General features: G+C 49.0%; 1 protein-coding gene across 3 annotated transcripts in view; it reads left to right on the plus strand.

Annotated features, from left to right (window-relative positions):
- The window catches only part of ZNF618 (zinc finger protein 618), a 150,474-nt gene that overhangs the window by 52,406 nt on the left and 85,048 nt on the right, over window positions 1-13,020 (plus strand). For all 3 annotated transcript variants that reach the window (XM_077787855.1, XM_077787854.1, XM_077787856.1), the window contains exon 2: window positions 12,412-12,455. In XM_077787855.1, coding sequence (XP_077643981.1) covers window positions 12,412-12,455 — 44 coding nt within the window. The remainder of the gene's footprint in view (window positions 1-12,411; window positions 12,456-13,020) is intronic.

Here is a 13,020-nt window from a genome sequence, read left to right on the forward strand (position 1 = left end):
CTATGAAGCCAGCACTGCCCAGCCAACACTGCCCCACGATGGGAGAGCAGGGACTGTTTCCAGTGTCCTACCCTGAGTTATCTCCAGTCACAGCTCAGTCACAGTCCTGGCAGGTGTTCAGTGTGTCCTGGCAGGGTAAAGCTTGTCCATGGGACACTGCTGGGCTCTTGAGCCTGTGCCCAAACAGGCTGGAGCAATCTGACCCGTGCAACCCTCTGAGGCTGGTTATGGGTTTCCTGGTTCTTCCCTCTCCACCAAAGCCCAGTACTGTGGTGCTTTGCCAGGACCTCAGAGCAGCTCTAAACGCTCTCCTGGCTCCAGCCTGGCTCCAGCTCACCTCACAGAGGTGTGTCACAGTGGGTGAGGTGATGTATGGCATTTGTGAGGAGCTAGAGATCCCCCAGTTCAGTTTTCATTTCAGCAAAAGCAGATGCTTTGGAGTGTTTGCAGTGGTGCAGCTCTCCCAGGCTCCCCATCCTCCCTGGGCCTGGGGCTTTGCTCCAGGCTCCCTCCAGAGACCTTCCCCTAAGCTCAAGAGCATTCTGTGCCCTCCTTTGTGTTTAGGACCATGTGGAGGCAAAGTGCATCAAAGCAGAGGTCCCTTACCCAGGATGGAATCTGAGGATTGGAGAACAGTCCCCAGTATTCCTCTGTTTTATACAGATGCTTTGAAGTGTCTCAGCTTCCCATACACTGAACCCACACTTGGAGTGTTATGTGCAGAAAACGATTCTAAGGTGAATTTCTCAGATGTTTGAGTAATTCCGTGGAGATGCTCTCAGCCAGTCCCAGAATCAGTGACACACCATGGTCCCTGGGTACAAACTTTCATCTAGTGCTGAGGCTATCCATGAGCTGGGTGGCAAATAAAGCACCCAAGGTGTCTGTAGTGAAGTGTAGTGAGCATCAGTTTTCTTTCCTGAGAAGAGCCAGTGGAATGTGGCACACATTTCTCTTTTGCCAGCCCAGCATCTGCTGCAGTTGGTGCTCCCAGGGCACTGGAGCAGGCTGGTGTCCAGAGGCTCTCTGGGGGCATCTGGAGGAGGAAAGAGCCAAAGGGTCACAGATCCACAGATGTTTGCTCCTTTCTCAGCCTGGAAACCCAACCAGCCCTGTCCAGCTCTTGACAGCACCAGCCTGTGCTGCCTAACCCCAGATTCCATTTGAGAATTGGGCATTAATGGTGGGCTTGGGGATTTCTCTCTCATCCTTTGACATGACCCTGGGCTGCACCAGAATTCTGGGGAGCCAATTGCACTTTCTGGCTTTTCTTCCTTGGAGTGTGCAGCAGCTGCTGGCTTGCAGATGGGCAGAGGGCTCATGGTACTGCCTGCAAAATTCAACCCCAAAAGGGATGCTTTTTGCACCTTTCTTTGCATCACAGTGGAGGGTTTTTTTTTGCATCACATTGCAGGTTTTCCAAGACAAATCTGTCCACTCTGCAGGGCTGTGCAAATAATTGATATTCTTCGTTTTTTTGAAGCTGTGAAAAATTGCAAAATTCTTTTTCAGACTGAGCTGGAAGAAAAATAGATTGATTTGAATTTTTTTGTTGTCCAGGAAATAAGGAATATCTGTTTGGGTTTCATAGGCTTGAGTTAAAGAGAATCTGGGGCTTGTAAGTGCTTCGTTTAGATTTTGAGCACATCTTGCAGTTCTTGCTTTAAAAATACATACGGGATGTATTTTGTCTGTATGAATCAGAAAATTTTAAATGTCAGGGACTGTGTCACTTCCAGTTTTTGAAAATCAGTGTCTTACTCTGCTGTGTGAATGGTGCAGCAGGAAAGATACCAACCCATGCCATGATCTCACTGCAGCTCCACTTTGGGCTGGAAATTACTTCCCAGCAGCTCTGTGTCCTCATTTGTTTCAGCTCCAGGAACGATGGAGAGTGGAAGGTCACCCTGGTTGGTCCCACTGAAGTTTGTCCCCCACAAAGTGCTTGAAAAACCCTTTCCTTAGCCCAGATGTTGCTCAGAGGTGGAGATTTGGCAGTGAGAAAGTGCAGTTCAATGGTCCCTGGTGACCTCCTGCTCTTCCCAGTGCCGTGCCTGGGTGGGGGGTCCTGAGGGTCCCATCCCTCTGCCCTGGGGCAGTGGTTGGGGTGCCTGGGCAGGGGGAGATGATGCTGCAGCTTTCACAGCTGAAATGGAGCAGGAAACGTTGTTTTCCCTCTTTACTGTCCAAACCACCATCGTTCCTGGGAAGCCAGCAAAGCCACCTTCCCTTGGGGACACCAGCTTGGCCTTACTGGGGTTTTGGTAGTTTTTATTTAGATTTCTTTTTTTTTTTTTTTCCCAAAAGTTTTTTTAAATCTTGGAGGTTTGTTTGTTTATTTATTGATTTAGATGTGCTCGGGAAGTCGATCTTATATTTATAGGATTTGTGGTTGGCTGATGGGAGTTATTTTGCAAGCAGAATTTCTAAGAATTCTACTTTCATCTTGCTTTTTCTCCAACTTCATTTCCTCCTCTTCCTTCTCTTTTTTTCCTTTTTACTATTTTTTCCTTGTTTTTTTTTTCTTTAATTTTTGTTTTTGAGGGAGCCAAGTAGAATAAACTCTTTCTGAATTTGCTCCCTGTAATTACTGCTCTTTTTTAAGTTTGAAGAAATTACCCAGCTTTGTGTGCCTTCCCCCTTTCTTACTTTTAGACCGATGTGGTTTGACTTTTTTTTTTTCTTTTCCAAAGTAAAATTACCACCATTTCATGCTATTTAAACAAACCAATCATGCAAAACTGGGAGAGAAGGTGAAGTCCCACAATTACCCATCCAATGGAGAATGTTTTACTTTTAACCTTACAGCCTGTCTGTAAATGCTACGTAGGATTTTTTTTTTATTAGGATAAAATTTATACTTTACAAGGATAAAATTTATGTTTTGCAAATGCAAAGCCTTTCCATTGGAAAGCATTTAAGCATTAGAAGGAGGTCTTGTGTGCTGGCCTTGGAGGGGATTTATGGCCGAGGCTGGACCTCCTCGTGGTGCTGTTCCTGACACCTTCTCACTGCAATATTTATCAAATTATGCATTTTTCTTTTCTATTCTAGATCAAATTTTCTGCCTTGAATTGAAATTTTCAAGTGTTTAAATTTTCCTTGCTTATCTCAGATTGAAGCTGAACATTTGTAGCACATTGCATCTCTGCAGTGCTGTTTGCTACAGGAGGGACCTAAAGTGTTCTTCAAAATTTACTAAAGCAAGAGATAAAACCGACCTCAAAAGGTACAGTTCTGCCCAGGGGTCCCATGACTCCCACTGACACCCAAATGGCTGAGCTGGGAGCTGGAGCAGCTCCCTGGGGGACACTCCTCAGCCTCTGCAGGTTTGAAGGGCAGTCTCAGCTTATCAAAGCTTCTTCCAAGAGGTGCTTCCCCAAGTTCCTCGTGGCTCTGAGATCCAGCATGGCATGTGCCACCAGAGCCTGCCCTCTGAGCATGAGCTTGGCACCAGCTGGGGCTGGGTTGCAGTTTTCCTCGTGTGTTGAGTCTCTTATTCCCAGAGATCCATCCGTGTGTCTGTGCTGCTGGGAGCACCAACAGCGCTCTGAGGTTCCATGGGCAGAGGGGAGGTGCCTTGGATTTTCTTCTACACACAGGCTTGGCTGGGTTTTTCTCAGGATCCTGTGTGAGGTTCAGGGAGAGGGATTGGAGCCTCTACAGGAGCCCAAGGTCCCGCTGGACCTGCTCAGAACTTGTCAGAGTTCTCCTGTCAGAACGTGTCCTGCTCGTGGCTCTGTCAGCTGCTGAGGGCATGGCTGCTCCGGGCTGTGTCCTCCTTGCCCATGCTGGGTTTGGCCACCCCTGTGTGACAGCTCCAGGGCTCTCCTGGCTGGGCTGTGCCCCAGGCAAACCCCCCGAGCTCCAGGGCTGCCACCTCCCCACCAGCCCTGCCCGCGTGGGGCTGCACAGACTCGGGCTGGGCACGTGGAACTGGTCATGCAGGAGAAGGGGGTTCCTTGGCCTGCCTCGCCTCAGCTGAGCTGTGGTGAGAGGATAACTGAATCCCAGAGTGCTTTGGATTGGGAGGGATCTCAGGGATCATCTCCTTCCAACCTCCTGCAGGGACACCTTCCACTATCCCACCTGGGATACAGCTGCTCTGGGCACCTGTGCCAGGGCCTGCCCACCCTCCCAGGGAACAATTCCCAATTCCCAATCTCCCATCCATCCCTGCCCTCTGGCAGTGGGAGCCATTCCCTGTGTCCTGTCCCTCCATCCCCTGTCCCCAGTCCCTCTCCAGCTCTCCTGGAGCCCCTTCAGGCCCTGGAAGGGCTCTGAGCTCTCCCTGGAGCTTCTCCTCTCCAGGTGAGCACCCCCAGCTCCCAGCCTGGCTCCAGAGCAGAGGGGAGCCCTGGAGCTGCTCCGTGGCCTCCTGGACTCTCTCCAGCAGATGAGGACTTGCCTGTGGCAGGGCAGGTGGGCACAGTGCTCCAGGGGTCTCGGAGGTGGGAGCACAGAGGAGAATCCCTGCCTTGGCTGCTTTGCTGGGATGACCAGGACAGCAGAGCCTGTGCTGTGCTCCCAGCCTGGGATGTGGCTCCCCCAAAACCCAACTTCCAGGCCTTCCCCACCCATCCTTCAGCTGGGGCTGGGAAAGGCTGGAGCTGCCAGTCCCTGTGTGCCATGGAGCCCTCACAGCCCTGTCAGAGGCTGGAGGTGCCGAACTCCCAAACAAAATGTGTTGAACAAGACAGGGATTCCCTGGATAAGTAAGTCCTGTTTTAATTTCCACCCCCCCCTCGTGTGCATTCATAGCTTGCTAGATATGTTTGTTTTATCGACTTGGAGAAGTGCCCAGGATTTTTTTAAAAATTGATTTCCTGAAAGTTTCCTGTGAAATTGGAAGCCTGGAAAAAAATGTGTGGATTTCTGAAATGATATCTCATGGCTCCTTTTGCCCCTTTTTTCTCCCCCAAGTAAAAAAGAACAATACCTTCCTCTCCTCCAAGGTTTCATTCCATATACATTTATTCTTTAAAAATATTTCCAGCTGTTTCTTTTGCAAGGAAACTCATACCATCTGTAAACAACTGCTCAATGCACATAATTCTGTTGTTTTGCCCGGTCACTCTTATTTTCCAGCTTTTATAATATGAGAGTTCAGAGTAATCAGTAATGCCTTTTTTCCTCTTCACCCTCAATTTGATTATTTTTCTCATAAAGAACAGACTAAGGAGAGCACTGAGCAACAGGAGATGGAAAAAATATTTTGATTACTTTTCAGTTGCTTATAATCAAGGAGTAACTCTTTAAATCCAGACCAATTTGCTGCATTGATTTATTCATAATTTTAATTTCATGACTGTTTCAGGGAAAAACAAAAGTACACGAGGTTGATGCTTTTTAATACTGGTTTAAACATTTGTAGTTTTCGGTTAAAATTTATTTAATGTTCCCTTTCTTCGGTTACTTCTGCTGGCATGTTGCTTCACTCTCCCTGAGCTGCCAGGGGAGAAAAACTGAAATTCAAAGCACAAATTCTGCCAGTACTTTCAACAAGCTCATAAAATTACTCATATGAGTATTCCCTTGACTCAGAGGCAGCTGCTTAAACCTTTCTGGGCCTACCTGGAGTGTGGGGATGGGTGACAGGGACACCTGGGGCCTTTGGGGCAGGCTTGTGCCATTTTCTGGGGCTCAGCACCCACCCCGGCCGGGCCAAAGTGGTGGGATTCTTCCCTGCCTTGCTGATTTTGGTGTTTCCCCCCAAGTGTGCCTTTTCCAGCAGAAATTCAACTTTTTCTGTTTAAAACTCTCCAGAAGAACTTTTAATTCCAGGTTACAGAGGCAGCTCAGAAATGAGGTGGATCCAGGCAGCACACCCCGGGTAGGAAATGAAGGTTTTAAAATGGGAAGATAATAAACTGTAGACAAGAAATAAATCTAGTGAAACAGAACAAGAAAAACTTCTAGACTTTGTGATTTTTTTTTATTAGCATTGTTTGCTTACCTATAGTTTTAACCTCCACAATGCAACTTGTTCTGTCCCACACCACAATCTGGGGAGAAGCCTGAGGGAACCCTGTTTGCAGGACCAAACCAAAAAAACCCAACCAAAACCAACCAACCAACCAACCAAAAAAAAAAAAAAAAAACCCACAAAAAAAAACACACCCAAAAAAAGAAAAAAACCCAAAACAAAACCAGAAAACCAAACCAAAACAAAAAGAAAAATTTTAAAGAAAAACAGTTCTCTTGCCAATACAAAGAGAATTGAAATCAGCAGAGCAAGGGCCCCTGGCTGAGTCTGAAGTGTCACGGCCAGAGCAGAGGGGATCATTCCCATGGTGGCTTCTCCAGTGGGACCCTGTGCTCACAGCTGACCTTTGTGTTGGGCTGATCCACCCCCTCACTGGGTTTGTCATTAGTGTTTCTTATTAATTAGTAATCGGGGGCACCTTGTGGCTTCAGGAACGTTGGCAGCCGTTAATGATCCCCAGGGGTAATGAACACGGGGGTGGCACTGGAGCAGGTGGGGCTGGGCCAGCCCTGCCTGCCCTGGGGTGGCTGGGCAGGGGCTGGAGCCCGGGGCTGTGGGGAAGGGGCTGATCCCCAGTGCCAGAGCTCGGTGCTGTTCCCTGGCTGTGGTCACCCTGGCCACGTGTCCTCCTCGCCGTGGTGGCCACCCGCAGGAAGAGGATGTGGCCAGGGCCCTGGCCAAGCTGGGCTGATGCTGTGTTCCCATCCAGAAACGGATTTGTTTTAGGCTCAGCCACCATCTCCAGTGGCTGTTTATTTGCATGTGGTGGAGGTGCTCATAGGGGTGAGGTAGATGCTCAATCCAAACCTGGATTTTGGTCAGCTCAGGCACTTCTCAGACATGAAATGTCAGAGGCACCACGTGGGAAGTGCTGGGCTCCCTGTGTGCCCAGGCTCCAGCACTGGGATGCTCTGTCACCACCGGGGTGCTGGGGACAGATCGTGTCCCTGGAGGTCACAGGCACCTTGGTGCTTTCCCATGGATGGACTTGCCTGGAAGTGTCAGCATTAAAGCCTCTTCCTGAGGCTTGGCCTGAGTGATGGGTATGGCCAGAAGTAATGAGCACCTTCCTCTGGCACTGGAGACCTTCCTGGAGCTGTGCTGGGGCCCAGGTGTGGGCAGCAGTCACACAGGGATGGTCCCTGGATGTTTGGGACCATCTTGTCCCAGATGTCCCCTGGCTCTGGCAGCAGAGCCTCTGTGCCTGCCATGGGAGTCTCTGCCATTGCCTTCTTCTGCCCTCCAGCAGCAAACCCTCCATGGGCTCATCTCAGAGGAGTCAAAACTCCCAGATGTTGCTGTTGGCTGCTGAGCTCTCCCTGCTGGAACAGGGAAGCAGCACTGGCTTTTCCCAGGACAAGGCTGCAGCTGAGCACAAGGACGAGATTCCCCCGGCTGCTCCCAAGGAATTCTGACACTGAAGCTGCCACCAGCATCCCCACCCTGGGTGTTGCCCCGTGGCCAGGAATGGTGGGGTGGGTTGCAGACCCCACAGTGGATTTTGGGGGTTGGGGAACCCTCACTCCGGGGCTTGGCTTAGCTGTGGGACTGGGCAGATGCCTCAGGGAGAGCTCCCATTCCCTCCTTGCAGATACATTTTTGGTTTTATTATTGTTATTTTGGTTGTTTCTTGAGGGGAAGCTGCAGCTGAGGAAATAGGCAGCACATTCCTCCAACCCCAGGAACTGTTTTGTTCCTGAGTGGAAAATTCATCCCTTTTGGAGGCTGCCCTGATGAATTGGCAAAGGATGAGGAGGGGATGAGCCACAGCAGCCTAAGGCAGTGCAGATCTTTGTCCTTCATGCAGGGGATGCCCTGGCTCTGGGGACCAGAAGAAACAACCTAAAATTGCACCAAGGAAGGTGTAGGTTTGATATTAGGAAGAATTTTCTCTTCAAATGGGTGGTCAGGCATGGGAACAGCTGCTCGGGAACAGTGGTGGAATCACCATCCCTGGAAATGTTCCAGTGGGGATGTGGCACGTGGGGACAGGGGAATGTTCCAGTGGGGACAGGGGAATGTTCCAGTGGGGATGTGGCATGTGGGGACAGGGAAATGTTCCAGTGGGGACAGGGGAATGTTCCAGTGGGGATGGGGAAATGCTCCAGTGGGAATGTGGCATGTGGGGACAGGGGAATGTTCCAGTGGGGATGTGGCACGTGGGGACAGGGGAATGTTCCAGTGGGGATGGGGAAATGCTCCAGTGGGGATGTGGCATGTGGGGACAGGGGAATGTTCCAGTGGGGATGTGGCACGTGGGGACAGGGGAATGTTCCAGTGGGGATGGGGAAATGCTCCAGTGGGGATGTGGCACGTGGGGACAGTGCTGGCCTTGGCAGTGCTGGGGAATAGTTGGGCTCTGATCTCAGAGGGCTTTTCCATCCTCAAGGATTCCATGGTTCTGTGGAGCACAGCTCTGCTGGGATCACCCCTGGGCTCAGTGCTGTTTCCTTCTTTTGAAATCCGGGCCTTGGGGTTCCTCAGCATCCACTGTGCTGGCAGGAGGAAGCAAAAATCCAGATTCAAAAGGGGCACGGGCACATTTATGGGTCCTTGTGCTCTGCAGATGTTTTGGTGTGATGTGGAGCTGCTCTGCTGTTTCCCGCCCCCCCCCATTTAATAAAAATTAAATAGGAAACTGCCGGTGTCTTGCCCTTTGTTTAAAGAAGAGAAAAAAACAAAAAGAAAAAAAGCACTTCCTGAATTTTCTGTGCCTCTGAAGTTAATAACCTCAGACAGCACAGGTAGCAGGCCTGCAGTTATTTTTATGGCACATTCCTGTGTCAGACCTGTTTTCAGTTGCATCTCCCTTTGCCAAATATTAATTATTTGGGGTGAAATTTTCCATGCTGGGTGCTGCTGGCTCCTTCCAAAACTGAACGTGTGGTTTGTGTTTGGACAATAATTACTCAGCTGTCTCTGGGAAGGCGTTTGGGGGAAGCCGGGTGGGGGTTTTGGGGGGTTTTCCCTTTTTTTATCTCTTTAGGTAAACAAACAGCTCTGCCCTTTTCCCTCTGCAGAGGGAAGGTGCTGTGGGAGGGGAGCTGGAGTGAGCAAGGTCTGCCCCTCCTGCGACCCCCAGGCAGAATTAGGGACCTCTCCCTTTGGGATGGGGTTCAGAGGCAAATCATAGGGGGTGGCTGTGTCTGAATAAATAATAAATACATGGATTTAACCCCTTCCCTGCTGGGAAGGCTGTGGCAGTGCTGTAGAGATATCCCAGTGCCCCCATCCCATCCATGGGAGCTGATCCAAGCACGGATGCAAATCCAAGTCATTTGAATAATTGTTTCTAATCATAATTTAAGTGATCAGGCAGAAGGCCTGTGCTTAAATCTTCTGAAATCTCATTACACATTTTTAATTGCTTTTAGTTATTTTTTTGTTTTGCTGTAACTGTTAAAATGTTGGGGATTTTTCCCAATATAGTGCAGCCCTCTCGATAAACATGGATTTCTCAGGTCAGTTTTACATCTGCTTGGACTCCTATTTTTTGACACGTTATCCTGTTAGGAGATGTTGACTGATACATTTCTTAATTATCACATGATTTACTTTTTGCTTGCAACTTGAGTTGGGGAGCATATGGCTTGAAACCACATTCTGCTTGTGTGCATTTTCATTTAAAGGATATTTATTAGCATTAGTTAAACAAAACTACCCTAAACACATCCAATATGTAGAAAAGCAACTTTAGGGAATAAGATTTTGAATTGTAAATTATTTTATGGGGCAGATTATGTGACATTTTCCTGCCTGTCCCAGCACCCCACATCCAGCCTCCCTGCTCATCAGCAGATGGAAATTCTACTCCTCTCCTTTTTCAATTAGAAATTAGGAAATCACCAAAATCAATTATTTGGGTAAATGGGAGTGCAGGAGATTCTAAATGAGCACAGGAGATTTCTGTTCCCCTCCACAAACGTGTTACTTTGTTGGGGGCTGCTCTGACCCGTTTTGGCACATTCTGGTTAAACAGTGATTTCCAGCCTTTCTCCCTTCCACTTCCTCATGGTATTTTAGTCCTCAAATGCCACTTTTTAGAATTTAGATGGAATGTTTGAGTTTAAATGGATTTTATTTTTGAAGTAACAGGCTAGGAGAGCTGGGGGTGCTCACCTGGAGAGGAGAAGCTCCAGGGAGAGCTCAGAGCCCTTCCAGGGCCTAAAGGGGCTCCAGGAGAGCTAGAGAGGGACTGGGGACAGGGGATGGAGGGACAGGACACAGGGAATGGCTCCCACTGCCAGAGGACAGGGATGGATGGGATGTTGGGAATTGGGAATTGTTCCCTGGCAGGGTGGGCAGCCCTGGCACAGGTGCCCAGAGCAGCTGTGGCTGCCCCTGGATCCCTGGCAGTGCCCAAGGCCAGGCTGGACAGGGCTGGAGCAGCCTGGGACAGTGGGAGGTGTCCCTGCCATGGCAGGGGTGGCACTGGGTGGGCTTTGAGGTCCCTCCCCCCCAGACCAGGCTGGGATTCTGTGGAATTGTTTATTTCAGCATCCAGAAATGTTTAAAGCAGCTTGATCTGATCTCTTAGCTTCATCTGATCTCAGGCTTAGCTTGGTGTTTTTGTCTGATGGATCATCTCCAGGAGCGCCCTGGCTGTGTGAAACCATCGAGCCTTTACCTGTTGTGGTTTCCTTTTTTCCTCATTTTTTATTTCAAAATAAGTAAAGTTCCCAGCACTGGGGATTGTTGGTGTGTTTGTGCAGGGCCAGGGGCTGGGTTCCATCATCCTCATGGGTCAGAATATCCTTCCAGCTCTGGATATTCCATGGTTCCATGATTCAGCAGGTGGTTTTCCCCTGGAATTCTCGTGGCAGGAGCCTCACAAGGTCCCTGAAGATGTGGCTCTTGGGTTGTGTGAGCTTGGGTTGTGCACAAAACCCTTTGTACAGGAATTGGGAGGTGCCAAGCACCTCAACAAGGTTTCTGCCCTGGCTCTATATTAAGTCTCCTTTTCCCTCTTTTCTTCGTGCACACAGATCTAATCTTCTAGAAAATGCCCCAAAGGTTTGAGCAATCTACCAGTTGCAGGAACCCATAAAGCTTTTTTTTTTCCTTTTTTCCCATTGTGTAAGCATGACAAATCATTAATTTTTGATTGATTGCTTTGAATTATGGGTGCTCTGACATCCTTTCTGTAGCTGAACAGCTGTATAACAAATGAACATATCAGTGCTCACAAAAGATTGGAGATCTAACAGAAGCAATTACATTGTCAGCTCCTCCCTTCTGGCTTTTCCGACGCAATGGAGAGAAGAAATTTTTTAACAGAAATTCCTCAAGTGGCTCACAATAATAATAATAATAATAATAATAATAATAATCACCATCATCATCATCATAACAAAATATCTTTTTGTAATTGAATTAGATTTTTATCTCTTCATTTCCAGTGGATTTCATATCCCTTCAGAAGCCAGGTTGTGTTTCTGCTTTGTGTAATTTGGACAATCCCTTTGAAGAAAATTTTACATGAAGAATTAAAAAAAATAAAATCAAATCGCAATTTTTTTTGGCTGCTATTCCTTTAAGATTTTAGAATTGCACCAGTGCACTAAATGTGACCTCCATAACTTTTAAATTAAGAATTTATGCTGGCTTGAAATTTATGAAATATTTCAGCATGAAAGAAAGCCTTTTTCCCTCAGGAAAATTGAGCAATAAATCACAGCACTCTCGATTTACTGCCCTACAGCCAGCCAAAGATAGGATTTTTTTCCTTCCCCCCTTCGTTCTGAAAAAAAAAAAAAAAAAAAAAAAATGTAATCATATAAGACAGCTTAGCTGCTATCCTCCCACTCTCTAGAATTTTTAATTTCAGCTGTTTCTGCTTGGATTTATTTCCAATATTCCTGCTCGGCTTTTCAATTTCCTCAGTTATTAAATTTTAATTCAGTGCATTAGCATTTAAATTAAAAAAGGGTTTATTTTATCGAAATCGTTGGCTGGCCCCCATCCTGCTGCACATGAATTGCCTGTTTCTGCCATTTGCACAAAATGTGAAATGCAGCTAATATCTTTTAACTTGTATTTGCACAAATTCAGAAATAAAATTTCTGGGATTGGAATAATATTGTCTTTCCAAGGAAGGCTCTCATCAGCGAGCCGGGGAAGGAGGCGAGAGGAGGCCCTGGGCCCTCCCTGCCCAGCCCTGCCGGGGGGCTAATTAGGGCACGGGGCTAACGAGGAGGACGTTTGGCCACTTTGGCCATTGCTGTTTTCCGTGTGGCTCTGCTCCCAGGGATCGCTGCCCGGCGCTCGGGGGTGACCGGAGGGGACGGGCTGGGGGCTCACGCCCTGCCCTGCCCCAGCCCGGGCTCGCAGCTGGGCACGTGTGCAGCTCTGGAGGAGCTGGGTTTGGGCTGGAGAGCAGCCTCATCCTTCTGAACCTAACCAGCTCTTCTGTTTTCATCCCCTAGGCCGAGGAGAGCAACAGCAGCGGGCGGAGGAGCTCTTCCAGCAGGTAGGGCTGGGGTGTGCTGGGTGGGTCAGCTCTGCTCAGCTGTGCTCTCCATCCTGCAGATGGGGTGGCCAAAGATGGGATGGGTGGCAGAGCTCAGTGTCCATGCAGCCCCCTTTGGGTAGAGCTGGAAAGATGGATGTGGGAGGCTGGCGTCATCCTGGCATTGGGGACCGAAAGCAGAGGTGGTCTGTGTGTGGTGTGGGAAGTTCCAGCTGAGTGCCCCCAGGACGAGGCTCTTGGATGGACACCTTGCAGACCCTTCTGTCCTTCAGAAGGAGAGGCCAGAGGTGTCCCACCACCCCATTCCCCTGTGATCCCACTGAGAGGTGTCTCTGCTGCTCCCCCTCTGGAGAGGGATGTGCTGAGGTGGGTCTGCTCTGGGCTGTGGCCTCCCGTCCTCTCCAGGGTGTTGAAAGTTTTATTCCTTAGATAAAACCCATCCTGCTGTGTAAAAGCACATCAGAGCTCTGGGAGCTGCTGTGGTGCTGCTGCCCTCCCTGCCTCCCACCGCTGACCCCGCAGCCCCTGCTGCTCCCACGCTCCCACCAGTCCCTGGTCCCTGCCC

The sequence above is a fragment of the Lonchura striata genome, chromosome 22 (genome assembly GCF_046129695.1).
Source record: "Lonchura striata isolate bLonStr1 chromosome 22, bLonStr1.mat, whole genome shotgun sequence".
Taxonomy (NCBI): Eukaryota; Metazoa; Chordata; class Aves; order Passeriformes; family Estrildidae; genus Lonchura; species Lonchura striata.